The sequence below is a fragment of the Oncorhynchus nerka genome, linkage group LG9b (assembly GCF_034236695.1).
Source record: "Oncorhynchus nerka isolate Pitt River linkage group LG9b, Oner_Uvic_2.0, whole genome shotgun sequence".
Lineage (NCBI taxonomy): Eukaryota > Metazoa > Chordata > Actinopteri > Salmoniformes > Salmonidae > Oncorhynchus > Oncorhynchus nerka.
In genome coordinates this window covers 24868920-24890683 of record NC_088424.1, presented here as the reverse complement: position 1 = coordinate 24890683, position 21764 = coordinate 24868920, and the positions used below count along the sequence as shown (strand labels likewise).

The 21764-nt window shown below is 41.5% G+C and overlaps 1 protein-coding gene across 1 annotated transcript in view; it reads right to left on the bottom strand.

Annotated features, from left to right (window-relative positions):
• Window positions 1-2184: 2184 nt before the first annotated feature.
• Window positions 2185-21764, bottom strand: part of LOC115114493 (5'-AMP-activated protein kinase subunit gamma-1-like) — a 38911-nt gene continuing 19331 nt past the window's right edge. The window contains exons 4-17 of the mRNA XM_065013454.1: window positions 13705-13931; window positions 11645-11705; window positions 10742-10848; window positions 10267-10322; window positions 10171-10203; window positions 9237-9297; window positions 9075-9120; window positions 8937-8991; window positions 8682-8808; window positions 6069-6234; window positions 5918-5955; window positions 5654-5800; window positions 5190-5283; window positions 2185-4401 (exon numbers count right to left, since the gene is read on the bottom strand). Of these exons, the coding sequence (XP_064869526.1) occupies window positions 4370-4401; window positions 5190-5283; window positions 5654-5800; window positions 5918-5955; window positions 6069-6234; window positions 8682-8808; window positions 8937-8991; window positions 9075-9120; window positions 9237-9297; window positions 10171-10203; window positions 10267-10322; window positions 10742-10848; window positions 11645-11705; window positions 13705-13931 (1250 nt within the window). The 3' untranslated portion in view covers window positions 2185-4369. The remainder of the gene's footprint in view (window positions 4402-5189; window positions 5284-5653; window positions 5801-5917; window positions 5956-6068; window positions 6235-8681; window positions 8809-8936; window positions 8992-9074; window positions 9121-9236; window positions 9298-10170; window positions 10204-10266; window positions 10323-10741; window positions 10849-11644; window positions 11706-13704; window positions 13932-21764) is intronic.

Below are 21764 nucleotides of genomic sequence, written 5' to 3'. Positions count from 1 at the left end.
TTATGGAAAAATAATGGACACCAATATTGATCTCAAATATGTCATCCACCCTGTCTGTGCACTACTACATAGAGAGAATGGCAGAGAGAGGGATTGGGAGGGGAAAAGGAGAGAGAGGAGGGAGTGGAAGGGAAAGAGAAAGAGAGGGAGGGAAAGAGAGCAAGAGAGACCTTTATGAGAAGTGTGATCATAGTGCTTTTCCTCATCTGTGTGGCTGTGTGCTGCTTTCTAGTCAGTCCATGGGTGGCTGGCTTGACATGGCTGTATGAGTCCCGCAGCCTCCTATTCTAATGAGCTCTGCAGAGGAACCGCAGCCTCCTATTCTAATGAGCTCTGCAGAGGAACCGCAGCCTCCTATTCTAATGAGCTCTGCAGAGGAACCGCAGCCTCCTATTCTAATGAGCTCTGCAGAGGAACCGCAGCCTCCTATTCTAATGAGCTCTGCAGAGGAACCGCAGCCTCCTATTCTAATGAGCTCTGCAGAGGAACCGCAGCCTGCTATTCTAATGAGCTCTGCAGAGGAACCGCAGCCTCCTATTCTAATGAGCTCTGCAGAGGAACCACAGCCTCCTATTCTAATGAGCTCTGCAGAGGAACCGCAGCCTCCTATTCTAATGAGCTCTGCAGAGGAACCGCAGCCTCCTATTCTAATGAGCTCTGCAGAGGAACCGCAGCCTCCTATTCTAATGAGCTCTGCAGAGGAACCGCAGCCTCCTATTCTAATGAGCTCTGCAGAGGAACCGCAGCCTCCTATTCTAATGAGCTCTGCAGAGGAACCGCAGCCTCCTATTCTAATGAGCTCTGCAGAGGAACCGCAGCTGCACCCCATAAGACATCAAAGCCCCCCCTGAAACGCAGTTTCTCAGCCCTCGCCTTCTCCGACTGCAGATAAATGCAACGTGTAAAAACCAAATGCCCCGAGGTCTGGTTTTTACACCCTCTTTCCTCCTCATTCATATCACACTTGTCTTCAAAGGCCAGGGACGTGTGCTGCTTCACAGAATTAGTGAAAGTCATGATGCAGTAAAACTAATGCTAGAGAGAGAGGGAATAGGATGGAGAGAGAATGAGAGATATGCCTGAGGAGAGGAACAGAGTGAAGTTCATTTGAGTTTGAGCCCCTCTCAAGCCCTTCTCTCCATGCATATAAAATACATGACAAGCTTCGAAGAAGGAGAATTTTGAATCACCCTTACACTTTCAAGGGAACGTCCAGTGTGTGTGTGTGTGTGTGAGAGAGATTGATAAGCAGTCAGATCAGACAGAGGCCAGCAAGCCAATAAGTCCTCCTGCTTTAGGGCTACAAGGTGTTGGGAGATTTCATCCTCACTGCTGATCCAAGACCAGTATCTAGAAAAATACTAGTTTTTACCTTTGCAGTAGATCCAGATCCATTGAGATTACAGTGCCATTCCTACCCCACATACAGACTGACAGCCTCCTGCTTGTTTATCTTGCCTGTGAATATATGGAATATATCATGTCTATAAATAAATCTGATTTTGTTGGTGAATTTGGAGCAGAATATCTGGTGCCATATGAGTGAAATGAAATGACATTCTACTAACCTTCACAGTCTGTCTATATATCATACAATCACATGGTGGTTAGTGACAAATACCGCTTGTATTAGACTGTCACCTTGTGGCTGGTGTTCAGAAATCCTTGGAATGGTCTCGGGAAGGTGTTTTCTGAGGATCTCTACCCTTTACTTGAAAGCTGATGTAGAACAGCTTTGGAGGGAGATGTTTGCTGGTATGTGTGTGGCATGATGACATTTTATTTCCTTGAAATATTCTAATTATAGAAGCAACTCCCTAATGTGTAAACAATTTCAATGTCATAGGAGCACTCCAATAGTTTCTAGCATGGAACTTCAAAAGAGGAGAGGGAGAAACTTCTGTTGGTATGCTCTGAGCCTCAGACTAAATTTACTTAACCTGCTATCTAAATTCGAGTACCCTCAGGACTCCACGTGATGGCCAATCTTAAAATAGCTGCGGATATGCCTGCAGTGCAGCTCTTAACCACTAGTAGGTGGCAGGGTTCAGACATCGAATGTCGCAATAATGATTATCATCAAGTCTTTTAGCCATGTCTGTCAAGTAAGGTCTATTAGAGAAGTGCATAAACATGTGTTATACTGTATGAAGGTAAATAATTCATGTGCATGGCAGTCATAAAAAGATTACATCAATTACATTTTTTTTATTTAACTGGGCAAGTCAGTTAAGAACAAATTTGTATTTAGAATGACCGCCTAGGAACAGTGGGTTAACTCCCTTGTTCAGGGGCAGGACAACCGATTTTTACCTTGTCAGCTTGGGGATTCAAGCTAGCAACCTTTCGGTTACTGGCCTAATGCTCTAACCACTAGGCAACCTGCCGCATTCAGGATTATCATAATAAGCTAATTGATTTACCCAAACAGGTTTAATTTGGATTGCAAAACAGTTAAATATGGTGATGCAAATCTACAGTCAAAAATACAATTCAATAAACACATTACATAAAAATAGATTCAGTGTCATCGTAAAGAACATTCACAACTGTTATAGTGTCGTTTCTCATGCTTCCACATGTACATCTTGTTCTGAAGAGAAATGATCTTTATTTATATTGGCTCATTTTGCCACAATATATTTACAAAAATAATATTAAAACTGCAGTTATTTTAACATGATTTCTTTAAAGTTACATAAAAATAAAGCTTTCTCTGGCCATTTCCTGAAAACTTTCTTATTTACAGTGAAACAATAGAGATGAGTTGTCAGAGGTGTATTCTCTGGCCACAGCACAGGAGTCTGGTCAAGAGCCGTTCAGAATCCACCATTTTGCTTTATAGATGTTAGAGATGGAAGTGATCCATGGCTCAAGTACATCAAGCGGACAAAATAAATGGCTCTAAATCTCAACCCAAGTGTCATCGAGAATGAATACAAAAATATATATATATATATATATCCAAAAAATAAAGCCTTTTTCCTGTTCTGTCTCTCTTCACAGCATGTTACTCATATACAAACAAAACCCCTCCAATCATAACCAGATAAAGCATGAACACCTGCAATTTCTCCTTCAGGTTAAATGAGAACACATTTTTGACAAGATCTTGCTTATTCTTCAAGAACACTTAGTTGATGTATTATGGTTAGAGAATGGCGTTTGCTTCCATGTTCAGGGGCAGGGCCAGCAAAAGGCACTGTGACTAAGGGTTGGACAGAGAGACTGCATATAGCCCCTAAAAGGGGTGTGGACAACAACTCATTATAGCAACATGTGGCTTATCATAGAACATGCTATAATATGGCCACATTTGATACTAAAATGAAGAATGCAATTATATTGTCTAAATGGTCTGTGTTTGACAGCATAGAATATAGACTGACGTTATTTACTCAACCATCACTTTTAGTGGTCCAGTACATTCCAGCTCCACAGATACAAACAGGTTATTATTTCCCGTGGGGAACTTAGACACATGCTTGTGTGTATCATCAAGTAAGATGCCTTGGCAATATCTGTCAATCTACTTGTTCATTGAAGGTTTGAAACAATCCAGTGACTAGGCACTGTTAACACGACAGAGCAGCATGATACTGAGACAAACACCAAAACGTATATAGCCCTCATATACATACATAACCACAGTTCAGACTGGCTCAGCCCCACAGTGAATCAAGTCCAGTTCCATTCAGACAGAGAGATGCTGGTCCTCCAGTATTAAAGCCATTTACCCCCCAGTAGCAGTCCAATCCAGCCCAGCCCTTTGGTTTCAAAGTCTAGTGCATCAATATGAAGGGCTCTGGACGTAAAGGTAACTGTCCAAATAAAGGAAACACCAATATATGAATAGGGCATTGGGCCACCACGAGCTGCCAGAATAGCTTCAATGCACACTTCAATGCACACTTCAAGTGTCTGGAATTATATAGAAGGGATTTTTCCAAGAGAAATTCCATCATTTGGTGTTTTGTTAATGGTTGTGGAAAGCACTGTCTCAGGCGCCACTCCAGAATCTCCCATAAGTGTTCAATTGGGTTGACATCTGGTCACTGGAGACACACAACCACTTTAAACCCCCTATGCTCCTTTGAGACCACTCTTTCAAAGTCACTGAGATCTCTTATTTTAGCCACGGTAAGAAAATAACGGGCAACTGTGCATTTTTATACATGACCCTAAGCATGATGGGATGTCAGCTGCTTAATTAACTCAGGAACCACACCTGTTTAGAAGCACCTGCTTTCAATAGACTTTGTATCCCTAATTTACTCAAGTGTTTCCTTTATCTTGGCAGCTACCTGTAAAATACAAGTTATATATTGTAGGACAGCCTCTGTGATTCCAGCAGCAGTAGCCCCCCGTCTCACTCCAGGAGGCCCTCCTCTCTGCAGGCATCTAGGGGAGGGAAGAATAGACATGTGAAGTAAGGACACAAGAATACATCCCACTAGCCTGGTCCCAGATCTGTTTGTGCTGGCATTATAATGACCATAGGTGTTGGCTATAGCGACAGATCTAGGACTAGGTTCATGTCCAACATAAACAATAGTAGGCTTATTTGCATCAGGGAGATAGTTGTGCAAGATGCTTCATGTTTCTTTCACGCTCACATCGGAGTTGATGAGTCTGCTCACTGCAGTTTTCAAATCTGGGAACTGATGCACCAGCCAATTCCAAAATGCAATTTCTAAATGCATTATGACTGCACCAGCAAAGGCATTTCCTTCCAAAAAACAAACATGCAAACTCATTATCTTACATAATTCTACATTCTTTATGTTACATCATTCTTCTTCATTATTCAAAACTATAAGCAGATAGACAAAATACCAAGACAACAAAGAAAGGCTACCAAGCATAATGTCAAGTAAGACGTTGACATTAACATTCTATTAGAATCTGAGGGTAGCACGAGAGGAAAGGACATGGTCCTGAGTCAGGACACAGACACACAGCCAAGCCCACACCAAACTGTCACGAGCTGGCATACAGGATGGCTCAAGGGCACAGGCATCAAGCCCATGCCATCCGCATGTGGGAGCCAACCAGCAAATGCCTGAGTGTGTGTTTGTGTCCTACCTGTGTGAGGAGGGCGAGGCAGGGCAGGACAGGGCAGGGCGGGGAGGGAGCTCAGGGTCCAAGAGTCGTATTAGGAGGGGGTTAGGAATGCTGAGCATCTATACCTGCTGGGCTGAGCACCAGGGCCTGCAGGATGTCAGACAGGGAGATGATGCCCTCGATGGCCGAGCGATCATCCACCACTACCAGCCGGTGGACCTGGCACACACACACACACACACACACACACACACACACACACACACACACACACACACACACACACACATATATATATAGGGACACGCGTACAAAGAGACACACACACAGTTGAAAGAGAAAAGGAGAGAAATTGTTTATTTAAAAACACTTTTTTTTAACCTTTAACTATGCAAGTCAGTTAAGAACAAATTCTTATTTACAATGACGGCCTACCCCGGCCAAATCCCGGACGGCGCTGGGACAATTGTGCGCCGCCCTATGGGACTCTCAATCACGGCCGGATGTGATACCTAGGGACAGTGAGCATTTTGTGTCTCTGTTGAGTTTACGTGTTATTGTTGTGTTGTATGTATGTGTTTGAACACACCTCTGCTTTGACAATCTTGTCCACGATGGTCTCCAGTGTATCCAGTTTGTGGCATTGCATGACCCCCTCAAAGTATTGGCAGCGATGCCTCAGAGCCTGGGTCACTGTGATGTCCAGGTTATTATAAGTCTTCTCTGCTGCCAGGTTCTATACACATGATACACAGACACTCATGGCTTTTTAAAAGGAAAACATTCACACAATATATTTTTTGAGGGGGAAGTAACAGGATTACCAAGCTGTATTTTGAAAATCATAACTTACTATGACATCAAATTTGGAGTAAATATCCACCACTTTCCCTGTGATGAGATTGAAACATAACAGGAGTTGAGCTGAATCTCAATCAGTCAAATGTACCTATAAAGTATATTTTAACAACAGTTGTCACAAAGTGTTTTACAGTAACACGTACCAGATACGTCCACAACAGGCAGGGCAGACACCCTCCTCTCTACGAAGATCTGCAGGGCCTTAATGATGGGTGTGTCAGGGTGGATGAAGGCTATGTTCTTGTAGGTGCCGATGCCCAGCTCTCCTAGAGTCTGCTTCATAAAAGCCGGCTTGGGCATCTCACGCACCTGGAACACATAAGATAAAATATAACACCTATCGATCTATCTATGACTGGAACACAAGAGAGGATCACTTTTTTGCCTTGGAATCAACTCCAATTCCAATGTTAGTCCGTTATAGTTTGTTAAACAGCTTACAGAAACAAGCGAACAACATGTAGACCTGTCCCATCTATTATAAATATGTTAACTTGAACCTGTTTACAGTCCACCTTGTTCTAAGTAATTGCATGGCTTCAATGTGGAAATATATACATATCATTATCACACTGATATAGGGGCTAGGCCTACTGTAAAATGACTAATGGCGGAGGATGGACATGCCAAATGTAGTCAATAAGCAATATCAAATTAATTATTGATAAGGCCTAAAAAGAGTGAATAATTCAAATCAAATTCTAAACAAAATGAAACAACTTGTTTTAAATCGGCCATGTCTAAATACACTTAGACGCCATAACTGGAGGGTTTTATGCACATCCAAGCTTTTCAAAAGTTCATTTTTTATTTAACCTTTATTTAACCAGGAAAAGCCTGTTGAGACCCAGAGCCTCTTTTTCAAGGTGGACCCGACCAAGAAGGCAGCAACAATCAATACATTATATAATTAAAACATACAACAATACAAAACAACATGGTCCAGCCTAAAAAAAGCATTTACACTCCTCCATAACAGAGTCTCCCATCAATATTTTCCATTCATTCAGTGGCACTAACATATCTAGATGAAGCGTGGATTGTAGACTATTCCATGCCTCTGGTGCACAAGTAGCTGGACAAAGATCCAATGTACAGATAAAAGGGAGAATGTCCACTCATCTTTATACTGCTTATAATATTTTATATATACTGAACAAAAATATAAAAACGCGACATGCAACCATTTCAAAGATTTTATTGAGTTACAGTTCATATAAGGAAATCAGTCAATTGAAATAAATGGATTAGGCCTTAATCTATGGATTACACATAACTGTGAATACAAGTATGCATCTGATGGTCACAGATACCTTAAAAAAAGGTATGGGCGTGGATCAGAAAACCAGTCAGTATCTGGTGTGACCATCATTGCCTCATGCATTTGCCTCAACACATCTCCTTCACATAGAGTTGATCAGGCTGTTGATTGTGGCCTGTGGAAGGTTGTCCCACTCCTCTTCAATGGTGTGCAAAGTTGCTGAATATTGGCGGGAACTGGAACACGCTGTCGTGCATGTCGATCTAGAGCATCCCAAACATGCTGAATGGGTGACATGTCTGGTGAGTATGCAAGCTATGGAAGAACTTAGACATGTTCCAGGAATTGTGTACAGATCCTTGAGACATGGGACCATGTATTATCATGCTGAAACATGAGGTGATGGCAGGGGATGAATGGCACGACAATGGGCCTCAGGATGTCATCATGGTAACTCTGTGCATTCAAATTGCCAATGATAAAATGCAATTGTGTTCATTGTATGTAGCTTATGCCTGCCCATACCATAACCCCACTGCTACCATGGGGCACTCTGTTCACAACATTGACATCAGCATTTCGCTCGCCCACGACGCCGTACACGTGGTCTGCGGTTCTGAGGCCGGTTAGACGTACAGCCAAATTCTCTAAAACAAGGTTGGAGGCAGCTTATGGTAGAGAAATGAACATTCAAATATCTGGCAATAGCGCTGGTGGACATTCCTGCAGTCAGTATGCCAATTGCCAGTTCCCTCAAAACTTGAGAAATCTGTGGCATTGTGTTGTGTGACAAATCTGCACATTTTAGTGGCCTTTTATTGTCCCCAGAACAAGGTGCACCTGTGTAATGATCATGCTGTTTAATCAGCTTCTTGATATGCTCACTGTTTTGCCCCTTTCAAAATTGATATATTGATTAAAGCTTTGGTGATTTAAGATTTATTTCCAAGCAGTCTCATGACGACCCAAACACTTCTTGACTAGCCTACTTGATCACATTGAGCAGGACAAAACAAAACAGACTTCATTGACTGGAGGGGAGGCTATGATTGGTTTTTAATAAAATAAAACGAAATGGGGAAAAAACATTACTGCTTTATGTTTCTAAATACGAAGTATACAGTCACCAAATCACATCTCGTTTCATGCGCCTATGGGCAGTGTGCATCACGGCTGGATAGGCTGTGTTTCCACTGTCAAAATTCAAACCATAACTAACGGTGTTACCGCTAAAACCAGATTTTAGTTGGTCTTAAATATCCCTATCAGTGCTGCCTGAAATTAGCACTTTGGATCATGTTTTTAAGGAAACGCCTCAAATATTTCCACCCCTCCCATCTGGGCGGAAGTGTGCTGATGTTAGGTAAATTGCAGAACCTGGCGTTAGGGCTGGGAAACGCCAGTGCGCACATGACAAAATTACAAACTAACGTGCGTTTGACAGTAGCGCCGCCTTAACGCCATCCGAAAATCGAGCCCGTGGTTTTAGACTTACAAAGAGCTGTAGGAACTTGAGGATCCTCTTGTGTGTGAGGATGTAAAGTGGGTTCCCCGTCACAGGGTCGATGACAGGCAGCCGGTGGATCTTGTTTTTAATGAGGGAATACACTGCATCAAATATGCTGCAAAGACAGACATAAAGCGCAAATGAAAAGACAATTGTGGAATTTTCTTCACATCCACGTATATTCAAGTCAGATACACACACTCTTACCTGTATAATAACCTTTGTTATGTTATGAGAACGTACCTTGATTCGGGTGATATGTTCACTAAAGGCTTGAATGTCTCTTGCAAATATACTTCTGTGGAGAGACAAAACAATGTGAGTTAAATGTTCTGTACATGTCATTTAATGTCATCATTTAAACCAAAGCTCGTTACATACCTCTCCATGTCTCAAGCTTATGATCTTCCAACTCATATATTTGCACCTATAAACAATAAAACTATATATTGACATCTAAAGAATAAATGACAGAAATCCAACATAGGAATTTTCATGGTAAACAAATGTTTTGCTAAAATCGGTTCGTCCACTCAAACTTACCAACGGTGACTTGTAGTATCTGTGTAGTATGATGATGAAGTCTGTGATTGTCAACATTCCTGAAATGAGAAATGCATGCCAATAGATAATAGAATGACTAACAGTTGTCGTAGAGCTGTCATAAAGCATTAGGTTGCCAACTGACCTCTAGCCAACAAACCATGCTCCACTGGCCATGGCTATTACAAGTATTCTCCCCCCCCCCCACATTTTTTTTTAAATTAAGAAATGTGACAAATGTTGTACTTAATCTGGAGATAATTGTTATGTACCGGCATGTACAGTTGAAGTCGGAAGTTTACATACACTTATGTTGGAGTCATTAAAACTCGTTTTTCAACCACAAATTTCTTGTTGAAAAACTGTAGTTTTGGCAAGTCGATTAGGACATCTACTTTGTGCATGACACAAGTAATTTTTCCAACAATTGTTTACAGACAGATTATTTCACTTATAATTCACTGTATCACAATTCCAGTGGATCAGAAGTTTACATACACTAAGTTGACTGTGCCAGAAAATGAGGTCATAAACAGCTAATTGACATCATTTGAAAATTCCAGAAAATGCATAACATCAGGTCATGGCTGAATTAGTGGGGCAGCACGCACACCATTGGAAGGCCACTAAACATACCCTTGTAAAATTGATAGGCTAATTGACATCAAATTTGCAGTCAATCCGTTTTGTCACCAAAGCCCCATATACTACCCACCATTGGTGTACCTGTGGATGTCATTTCAATCTCAGCCTGGTCACCATAGCTTCCCAAACTCAGTGCATCAGTTCTTTGCAATGACTAACATCTTAAATTGGGAAAATCATACAGATTACTGCACCTGTACATAGCCCACCTATAATTTAGGTATTTAATTTATTTATTTATTTTGCTCCTTTGCACCCCATTATTTTTATTTCCTTTGCACATTCTTCCACAAAACACTGCCTCTCTGAATCACCTAATTTGCTCACATTGTATATAGACTTGTTTTTTTTTTTACTGTATTATTGACATGTTTGCATGTGTAACTGTGTCGTTGTATGTGTCGAACCATTGGCCACTAAGGCAAAGAACGCCTTCTTCACCTGTGAAAAGGGATCATAATCCGAGAACCAAAAAATATATTGATGGTATTCCACATCTTGTAAAATGTTTAGTGTAAATCCTAAATAAAACAATAAAGCGTTCTGGTTTGATGGGTTTCATATAAGGAAACTGGAACCATGAGGTTAATGGATTTGGTGGCTGAGCTCCTAAACATCAGTGTTTCTGTTCTTCCTTATGATTACTGTTTAACCTTTTATGAGTCAATAGTAATGCTCTCCTCATGGAACATTAACCATGCAATTTTCAATGCCTTTAGACCAAGGATGCACTTCAATACCCATAAGAATGTTCCTCAGTGGACACACCCTGTTAGATAAACTGATACTGTCAAACTTAGGTCAAAGTTAGTTAGTGCTTCTCAAAGTTATGTATACATCATCTTGTGAGCAGGGCTTACCTGTAGGCCAGTGTCGAACACAACCAGCTTGGAGCTGGTGGGAACGATGTCATAGCAGCAGTGGGACTTCATAAAGCGCATGTAAATATCTCTGTCTGGTTCAGCAGCTGGAAAGATGGGTAGAAAAATATATATTCACACTGTGTATACAGTACATCAAATAATTTCACTAGTCATCATACTGTATACTGAACCAATGAGGTCACGTCTGGGGCTGGGGGGGGGTCCTTATTCTAACAAAGTTGGGTTGAGATTGATTCCCCTGCATGAGGCTTTGCGCTATCCATAGCCGCAGGAATATGTTTGAGGATGGGAGTGCTTTTCACCAACGGGGCACACTAAAGATAGCTATATCGGTCAACTAATACAGACTAGTAAAAGGCCCAGGGCACTACTTTCGCAAGTTTTTGGCGGGGGGGGTTCAGCACCCCTACTTAGCTGCTATGGCGCTATCATCAGGCAATAATTGGGTTATGATCAAAACAAATCCTGCATAATAGGGCTTAAATATGAATTATTTGATGATATGTAGCGACAGGTGTTCAATAGCTTGTAACTGGTCCCATGTGGCTCAGTTGGTAGAGCATGGGCTTGCAGCGCCAGGGTTGTGGTTCGATTCCCATGAGGGACCAGTAGGAAAAGGTATTAAAAAGGTATGCACTCACTATTTTAAGTCATCCAGAGCTTCTGCTAAATGACTCAAATATATTCATATATATTTAAATGTAACTAATATTCACATTACAATTCACACCAGCACTTCACAAAGAAGCAAATCGGTACCATTGAGCCTGGAACTATATCCAAATAAATTTGCAAAAACGTCAAATAAAAGGCTATAGGCAACACAATCAAATAAAATCAAAATGTGGGTTATTAATGCAGTAAAATGCACTTACTTACCAACACCATCATCGTTTAGGTCAAGTTTCTCCAGCATGCCTTCGAATAAACCGCAGAAATTCTGTAAGAATAAGAGGCAGAGGGGGTCAAGAACGCGCTCCAAATCTGGCACACCAATTTCAGAGCAGTCGCGCGCTGCAGGCGCACAACAGCTCGCCGTTTGCCAAAGTGTGGACGAAAAAACAATGTAGATTCAATAACTGCTGGCACGTTCCACCATGACAAAATCATACATCTTGAGAGACTGACAGACTAAAATGTCCTTACGCATAACCAACAAAAAGAAAAGCAAGCCCTGTCTGATACGCACAATACGCACTGCACGCAACTCATTCAAGTGCCCTTGTACAAGTTTCTACTGTATGTGGGCAATTCATATCCGGAGCTCTGCCTGCCAGTAACTTTAATGGCACATTATTATTAGACTACACGCCCCTTAACTGTAGTAGTGGAACATTCCTAAATCTATTTTGCTGCAGTCAATAAAGCCGTTGCCTACAGTAGGATCATACTACTGACCAAAACAGAGGAGTGAGCAACACGTCCGGATAAATAAACAGAGTGTGCAACATGTCCGGATAAATAAACAAAATAATAATTTAATTTAAAAAGCAGTGTATCGTTTCAATTAGATATTTTTCTGCGCATTGTGTGTATTGTGAACGAAAACGGAAATCGTTAAGGTTTCATTTATTATTATGATCACGCTCTAGAGACACACCCTCCATGCAGAACGACCAAGGCTCTTCACCATATTAGGAAATCCCTTATGTTGCCTAGCAGCGAGAAGCCAAGGATTCCTTGTCATTTTCTATGCCCATAACTGTTTTGCAGGACATTAAAATGCAACAATTTGCATAATGCATAGTTATTTACATTGACAATTATTTACAATAATAATAGCAAGAGATGAATGGGATGAAGTAGGCTACTGCACAATGACTAAGACATGGTGCAGAGGTTGTGTACTGCAGCAAAATGATCCATAACAAAATAAGTCAGTGTGCAGTTAATTTGCCTCTTTCCCTATGCTACAAAGCACTTCATCATCATGGCACATTCTATGAGCCGAATCATATTGTGCTCTTTGTAGCATATGAGGATTCAAAACCATCTTTTTGTATTAGTAGTCTCCCCTAGCCCCTTGATTAGACCCTAACAGTGCACTGACAACCCACTGCAGTAAAAGAAACCGCCCTGATAGCTCACGCCTGGGATACCTAACCAACCCCCCAGTCACCCCATACCTCATGGTGACACAGCAATTCTCCAGCCAAAACCACTACTGCACTGTCATAAATGTAGCCTGTCTAACCCGCGATCAGCATGAATCCCATCCCACTCTACTGCTGCTGCACTGCCACAGGGAAGGGAATGTGCTGTATATAAACATGGGGCTGTAAATCTGAGATGGAGGGCTGTTTCATTAAAACGCTTCCAGATTGGATTTAGCAGACATTCCTTTGATTTGGATAAGAGCCTGGTGTGTGTGGATGGAAATAAATAAATAAAAGAGAGACCAAGACAGAGAGCAAAAGAGTGTGAGAGAGCGAGGGAGAGACTTATGGCTGTAATCATGATGCCTTGGGTGTAATAAGCAATAAACAAAAATGGTGATGGTGATGAAATATTGACTTACACTGCCAGGGTAGATAGAATTCTATAGCTCAAATAGACAGACACACAGTTACTTGAATTATTAGTTTTAACAAGATACCACATCAATCAAATCAAGGTCTCTGTCCAACAGGAGAGGGGAACATAACAGACATCAGTTCAAACACTGACTATCTGAACATCTTGATTAGGCTAGTATTGAACTCTGCTGAGCTGAACGTTAGAGCTGAACAAAGAGTCTTTGCTGAAACAATCACTTAATTCTAGTCATTTATATATTTTACCACTGTATAGGTCTAGGAGACTCACATCAGCTTTCCCCCTTAAACCACATTTCTTTGGCAACCCTGAAATATTGCTTCAATACTGTCAATTATCACTGCCACTAACAAACACAGTAACCCAGAGGTTGGTGTAGTAGGAAGTAAGGAGGTATCGCTCACTGGCTGTGAGGTAGCTTGGGCCAGTGGGAAAGCGTAGGGTATCGGAGAGGAGGAGGACATGGGGGGCTTGGCAGAGGATGGCAGGCTGAGGCGCTGTCCGGTGTCTGGTGGGGGTGATGAGAGGGAGCGTTCCAGGCGCTCTGGGGCACTCTGGTGAACCTCCTGGGGGAACAGCATGTGCAGGCTGGGGGTGCTGGGTGGGGTGGGGGAAGACGAGAGGCCGGAGACTGGGGAGGAAAGACAAAGGACCAGAGAACGATTGACAGTTAGCACTGATCCACACAGGCCTGTCATGTATACATAGTTCCCCTAGAAATCTCCTGTAGTGCGGTTGCTATGTTCACAGGTGATCTCAACTCAATTTCTATTGTGTTATTGACTGTACATTTGTTTATTCCATGTGTAACTGTGTTGTGTCACACTGCTTTGCTTTATCTTGGCCAGGTTGCAGTTGTAAATGAGAACTTGTTCTCAACTGGCCTCAACTGGTTAAATAAAAGGTGAAACTAAAATATTTTTAAAATAGTGGCCTTTCTAATTGGGATATTCCATTGCAATAGAGTATGTGCTTGTCACATAATACTGTAATAGTGGAGTGGGTCCCCAATAGATTGAGCTTTTCAGAAGAATATTGATTTCAATATCATTAAGTATCCTCATGTATCATTAGCAGAGCATGGTTAAGCGCTGCCAGGGCCTGGAAACCTGCCAAGAAAATATCAACCCGTCCTGTCCTAAAGCACAGCAATCAACTGATTTCAGTGGATCAAATTCACAGTGCAGTGTAAGCAAAGCTTGTGAGTCTTATGACAATACAGTGGGCTCATTTGGCTGTACCGTATGTAGGTTGTCAGGAACAGGTTGGACTACCAAACAGTATCAGAGAACATCTTCAAATACCTCAAAAATGAATCCAAACCTGGTTCAGATTTCAAACAAATCAATCAAATGAATGTGTAGAAAACTAATATTCTTGCAGTAGAGTGGAATATAGTTATCCTCCCTCCCTATCTAGCTACATGTACTACTACCACTACACCATTGCCCAGCCTAAAGAACAGATATCTAGTCTACAGTACAATACAGTAGTAGTAGTGATATATCATCTAGCCTGAGCATCCTATATTGGACAGCTGCCCGAGAGGCTGGGAGGCTCCTGCTCTGGCAGTGTCTATGTCAGGTCGAGGCCGTCGCTCAGTCACATGACACCCTTACTGCCCCTCAGCAGTCACGACCCAGCACAGGGTGCGGGTTGACATACAACACCCACACGGCTCCAGGCCCACCCTGCTGTGCTGACATATTTCTAAGGCCATACTTCCAGTGACGTGGGTGATGTGTACAGCCTGGTTCACATTTCATCCACTCCACCATGGGACTCTCATGGGCTCTGCTCACCTCCAGTAGCTTATCAGCAATGCTTCACTTTGACATTCAAGCCACCACTCACGAATCTAACAAACAATCACCTATAGGCACAAGCCATGAATGCCTTATAAAAAGGCACACTATCATAACAGCTGAGGTGATTATTGATCACTTGAACCCAAATGAAGAGAGTTTAATTGATTGAATTCCAAAACGCTATATATACCTTTTCAGAAATGTTGGTAATTAGCTTTTTTGGTTTAAAGAACTTATGAAAGAGATGTGTTTTTCCCACATCTAATCGTGGAATGGGTTATTAAATGACAGACGTGTTTAACCCAGGGGAGAAAGACTGCCCCTCTCATTGAAGCCACATAAGTTCAAGGCCAACTGTGGTACTACATGCATTGTTAGCAGAAAACAGGATCCCCCATTATAATGAATGGGAAAATGGCGATATTCATGGTCAATCTTAGTATAAATAAAAACCGTTTTTAAAACAATCACGGTACAAATAACTGCTAGTAATATACTAAATGCATGTCCTTGAAGAAAATATATATATTTTTAAATCGCAAACAGAGGTAGATAATTTAGTTGCTAATGGTAGCCTGCAGTACCCCAGTCGGTCTTCAATTCAAGTTATTAAATGAGAGGTGGCAGCACAGAGCTTGCAACGGTCACTCCAAAGAGTAGCTCAAACTGCGTATGTTTTGTCTCCATGAGACCCCAACTTAAACAACTCAATTTGGCTTCAATGCGCTGTTGAGTCTTCACAAATGAATGGTGTCACGTGATCAATGGCATTGTCCATTCATATATACAGTCATTGGTTTAACCTATCACTAGATTGTCTCTCTGAATGAAACCGTCACATTTAGTTTCAAAACACCTCTGAGGTTGCAAGCTTCACCACAATCAAATGTGATATCTATATATATATATATATATATATATATATATATGAAGAGGCCAAACTTCAACCAAACACTATAGCACAAGGCTAGATTTGTGATGTATTAGAATTCTAATGTTAAATATTATACAGGAACCGACCATTCCAGCTAAACAATGGATAGTGTTTTGCAACAAAACCAAACGTAATACATATCTAAAATATATGAATTTAAAAAATCTGAAGACAGTGATATTTTACACATACAAAAAGCATTTATTTCTGATGAAAAGAACACAAGTGTGAAACATCGGTGGATAAAAGCATTTTGGAAATAAACAAATCAAATCTAAAATGTTAGAGTAAATCTTTGATCTGACAAACCAACCACTTCCACGGTTCCATGTCATAGTACAAACATAAATAAACAGTTAAATAAAATGTCTGCTTAGAGACTTAAGAGCGAATCACACAGCGCACACACTGGCTTCTCCCTCTACATAGATGCAAATACAATTGTAAAATAAAGAAGGGACTGAATACTAAATGCCAGTAACATTCAAACCATCAAAAGTAAATAGTAAACCGATATACCATCTAAACTAAAGAAAGGTCAACTTGATTGAAGAGGATAAATCTGCAAGGGCATTCGTCATGTCAAACAAAAACATGTCTTCACAGTCCAGCCATCCCCACTATCTGACATTTAGCTGGCTAATACCAGCCCCCTCTCAGTCGTGTTGGTGTCTTATTTTAGCCATGCTGTTGTGGCACATTCCACAGGAGAATATAACACAGGGGACAGCAGGGAGGGAGACCCTCCTCACCCAAACACACAGGTAGGGGAGGGGGAATACACCACATGGGATATTGAAGATATTAGAATAATCTAGATCAGTGTTCGTCAATCTCTAGTCCATTGACCAGCACAGGCCCTTGGACGTTACAGACGGGCCTCTCAGATGGTAAACTAACATCTAAAAATCAACATTTCAAATGACTCTCACTACATTTGGAAAACATAAAAGCTTTGTGTGTAAAGGGCAATGGTAAAACACGATGGTGATGGAGTCATATTGGCCAGTGTTCTTTCCATTAGGTGTTAAGAGAAATGCATGTGTCTCAATGCAGTTTGGCTTCAACATTAGGCTAGTCTAAACCCAGCCTAGTCTAAAGCAGTGGTTCACAAACTTAAAAATAAAAAATTAAGATTTAAAGGAATTCAGTCTGGCTTTAAAATTACTCTTGAAAGTAGTAGAAAGCACAAGGTGCAATTTTGAAATTGGGTAGTGCATCATCAGTTCCTCTTGTCATGTCAGCCATTGCTTACCTTAAGAGAGCTATTTATAACTTGTCAGAAATGTCCAGATCAACTAGCCCATGTCAGCTAACATTTTTTTTATTTAGGTTTTTTAGCCCATAGACATTGTTGGAATTTTTTAGTCACTCAAATATCAGATGAATACACATTATACATGGTAAAATGTATAGAATTGCAAGAAAATGTGCTTCAAAACCACAAAAATGCACCCCATGACAAAATGTATAGAATTAGAATTTCCAGAAATAAGCTTCAACCATGAACAGGGGTGGCAACAGAACATACAGTATGGGACCATACCAACTAAACATAGCACTATATGGCTTCACACAGTTAGACTAGCTGTTAGAGTGTTGGGCCAGTAACTGAAAAGGTTGCTAGTTCAAATCCCAGGGCCAACAAAGTGAAACATCTATCGATGTGCCCATGAGCAATGCACTTCACCCTAATGGCTCTAGAATCGCCATTGAGAATGGCCGTGGCCCCACTTTCCAAGGGTGTCTCGGGAGTGGGGATATGCAAAAAAACAACACATTTCCAATTCACACATGCATCTAAAATAGGACAAATAGAAGCACCCATCAAATTATGAATAATTATTGTTACATATGGGCTTACATCATTATGACAGCTGGGGCCATAACCCCTTCCTCCAATGTTCCCCTGTTACAGACTGGGGCTAAAATCCAGAGCAGTTCATGGCAAAGTGTCACTCAAAGTCACTGTCTGTAACACCCCAAGCATCCAGTAAGATTTCCCAAAAGCCACCATCCATAACATCCCAAGCATGATGACCCATTGCAACATGATGTCATTGATAATCAGTCTGTGATGCTTTTGCAAAAAGATATGCATCATCATGATGCACAAGTTACTACATTGCATTCAATGCAAAAAAATGCATATCAAAATTGAAATTCATCAAGAATACTGGAGGCATAGATATGCATCAAGGGTATTGATGCACAAGTCAATACATTGCATTCAAGGCAAAATTGGTGAAAAGACTGGCATAAACTCAGACAGATAGCTGTTCTCTCTATTCTCTAATCCCCTCTCTCCCGCCCTATCGCTCTTTCTACTTACTCTTCATCCATCCTCCTTCCCTTATTTCTCACTCCCTCCCTGCCTCTCTCCTCTCCCCCTCCGCTCTTCAACCTCCACCTCTCAGACAGACAGACACAGACAGACAGGGTTAAGTTCATGTTCACATACCGGCTCATCCCCAACTCAAGCCATAGGGTTAGGGTTGAGGTGGGATGTGAACAAGAAGTTAAAGTTAAGGTTAGGATTCAGCCAAGTTGAGGAGGAGGATTATTTAAGATGATGTTTGTAGAGGTAGGGTTTCAGATGTTTTCGGAAGATGTCCTAGCTTCAAGCGGAAGCTGGTTCCATTATTGGGGTGCCAGGACAGAGAACAGCTTGGACTGGGCTGGGTGGGAGCTGCTCTCTCAAAGGAGTGGGAGGGCCAAGAGACCTGAGGTGGTAGAATGGAGTGCTCGGGGTGTAGGGTTTGAGCATAGCTTGAAGGTAGGGAGGGGCAGTTCCTCTTGCTATTCCGTAGGTAAGTACCATGGTCTTGTAGTGGATGCGAGCTTCAACTGGAAGCCAGTGGAGTGTGCAAAGGAGTGGGGTGACATGAGAGAACTTGGGAAGGTGGAAAACCAGGGGGGCTGCGGTGTTCTGGATACGTTTTTTGTCTCTCCCCTCCTTGATAGCCTTTCATCGAGGATGCTCATGTGTATCAGAGTTTTGAAATCTGCCACACACCCTTTGAATCAGCTTTTGTTTTGTCAGAGAAAAACATGCACACGTTTAAAATCAATATGCTACTTATTGGTTTCTCTCTAAAATGTCTCTTTCAAAACTAACTTAATTTGATCACTTTACACATTTATTTTGGGATCCACCCCTATAAAAGGACATTTGCCTGATGACATGCGAGTGGGGAAGTGCATTTCCATCCATGTTCACTCCTCGATTAACTTTGACCTTTTCCAAAAGGAGGCTAGAGAGGACGGATTAGAAAGGAAGCAGGTGAGCAAATCTAATTGAGAAAAGCCCAGGGTTAAAAGGAGATATATTATTATATTTGTTTTAACCTTTATTTAACAATGCAAGTCAGTTAAGAACCGGTTGAGCTGGGATGAGGACTTGAATCTAGGTTTAGGTTTCAATCTAAATTGACATAACTCGAACTCAATTAACAATTATTAACACTACATGGCAGAAAGGTATGCCTCACTTGAAGCGGAGTTAAGATGCTTTTGAGTGACATTGGCAAAACGGTTGAGGCTAGACATACAATTCAAGTATGGGATCATTCAGCAGACGCTCCCGATGAACGCAAGCCTACACCTGACCATGTCAAATGAACTCTTCACAGTGAAAACTTGGTCCCACAGAGAACAAGGCCTTTCTTCCATAGAAAATCATCCCCTACACTGCTTACATAACCATGATGCCCAGTGGACTGTGATATAGCTAGCTAACATACCCCATTGTGACCTTATAGCGATGCCCTGTGTTAATAGGAAGTGGATTAATTCATCCTCAACATGGTCATTCTCTCCCTGCACTGTCTTCCATGTTCCATCCTCTGTAGAATGGTAAATTCTTAAACGCAAAGACTTGAAACTCAGGGTATTGTTAAAGAGTCCCTTAAAGAGAGTCCCTTAAAGAGAGTCCGTTAAAAGAGTCATTGAATTTCCTGTGATAAAATAATTGACTTAATTGGGGGTTGTAGGGGCCATTTCGAAGGATTAAGAGGGTTGAATTATACATGTGACCGGGGGGACCGTCATGACCTGGCATATGAAATTTGAAGTCAATCGGCCCAAAAGCATGTTTGACCTCAAATTGGACACAATGGTCTTGCAGTTCTAGAAACTATATACTGAAGTTCTAGAAACTATATATATATATATATATATATATATATATATATATATTTATTTTTAAATATTTTTTTATTTATTTTTATTTTTTATTGAACCCTTATTTTACCAGGTAAGTTGACTGAGAACATATTCTCATTTACAGCAACAACCTGGGGAATAGTTACAGGGGAGAGGGGGGGTGGGGGGAGTGAACAGGCCAATTGTAAACTGGGGATGATTAGGTGACCGTGATAGTATGAAGACCAGATTAGGAATTTAGCCAGGACACCGGAATTAACACCCCTACTCTTACAATTACATGCCATGAGAGCTTTGGTGACCACAGAGAGTCAGGACACCCCGTTTAACGTCCCATCCAAAAGACAGCACCCTACACAGGGCAATGTCCCCAATCATTGGGATATTTTTTTAGACCAAAGGAAAGGGTGCCTCCTACTGGCCTTCCAACACCACTTCCAGCAGCAACTGGTCTCCCATCCAGGGACCAACCCTACTTAGCTTCAGAAGCAAGCCAGCAGTGGGATGCAGGGTGGTATGCTGCTGGCAATACATCTGTATATGTCTGTCTGCCACATATGTTTTTGCACTGAATGCAATGTATTGACTCAAGCATCATGTCTCCTGATGCACCTCCGACTGACATTTGATACCAGGCTGCCCTCTCCCTGAGACTCTGGAAGGAGAGGCGCCACCGCCAGCCGGGCCACTGTCTATTTTCATATAGTTTAACGTTCCAAAATAGAGCAGCGACGATTCCACCGAGACTAGCCAATGTGGGCAAAGAATAACAGAGTTGGATTATCACCATGTTCAAGTAGAAGGACTATGAATTACCATTCTATTTATTCCCCCCCAAAAATGAGATCAATCTATATCTTGATTTAGGAGTTGATATAAAAAGTCAAAACATGTTGGTTTACTGTTGTGTTTTTTATACAGTACTGGAAGTATATTTCATACTCACATTTGAAGAAGAAATAATATATCCAGAAATGGCCATATTTAATAATAATAATAATAATGTGGGTGCCTACATTTGTCCTATTTCACATGTACAGATGTGTGAATTGGAAATGTGTTTTTTCCATATCCCACTCAGAGTAGGGTCACGGCCAGGGTCTCCACAATTACAGTTAATAGCCTTGCTCAAGGGCACATCAAATTTTTCACGTTGTTGGCTCTGGGAGTCAAACAATCGCCCTTTCGGTTACTGGCCCAACGCTCCAACCGCTAGGCTATTTCTCATATCCTCACTGTATTTTTGTTGTTAAATTGTATTCCTACAATCTATTCACAAATGTATAACACTCCAAGAAAACAGCAATTTCTGCAGTCTTAGTTACCCACCCATTTGCCTGGCTACTGCTTCACTCAACACACTAATCCGCTCTACTTTAGGCGTTTTATGCGACAAACGAGAGCCCCCTGTCTAAAACCTGAGGGACACCAGTCATAAATACCTCAGCTGTCAGCAGCCCTGTATGTAGGTGCTGTGTTAATTACAAAATGAATGCTGTTTTTACTGTCCAGATAAACAGGGGGTCAGAGTGATGTCTACCTTACTGCACTTGTTACA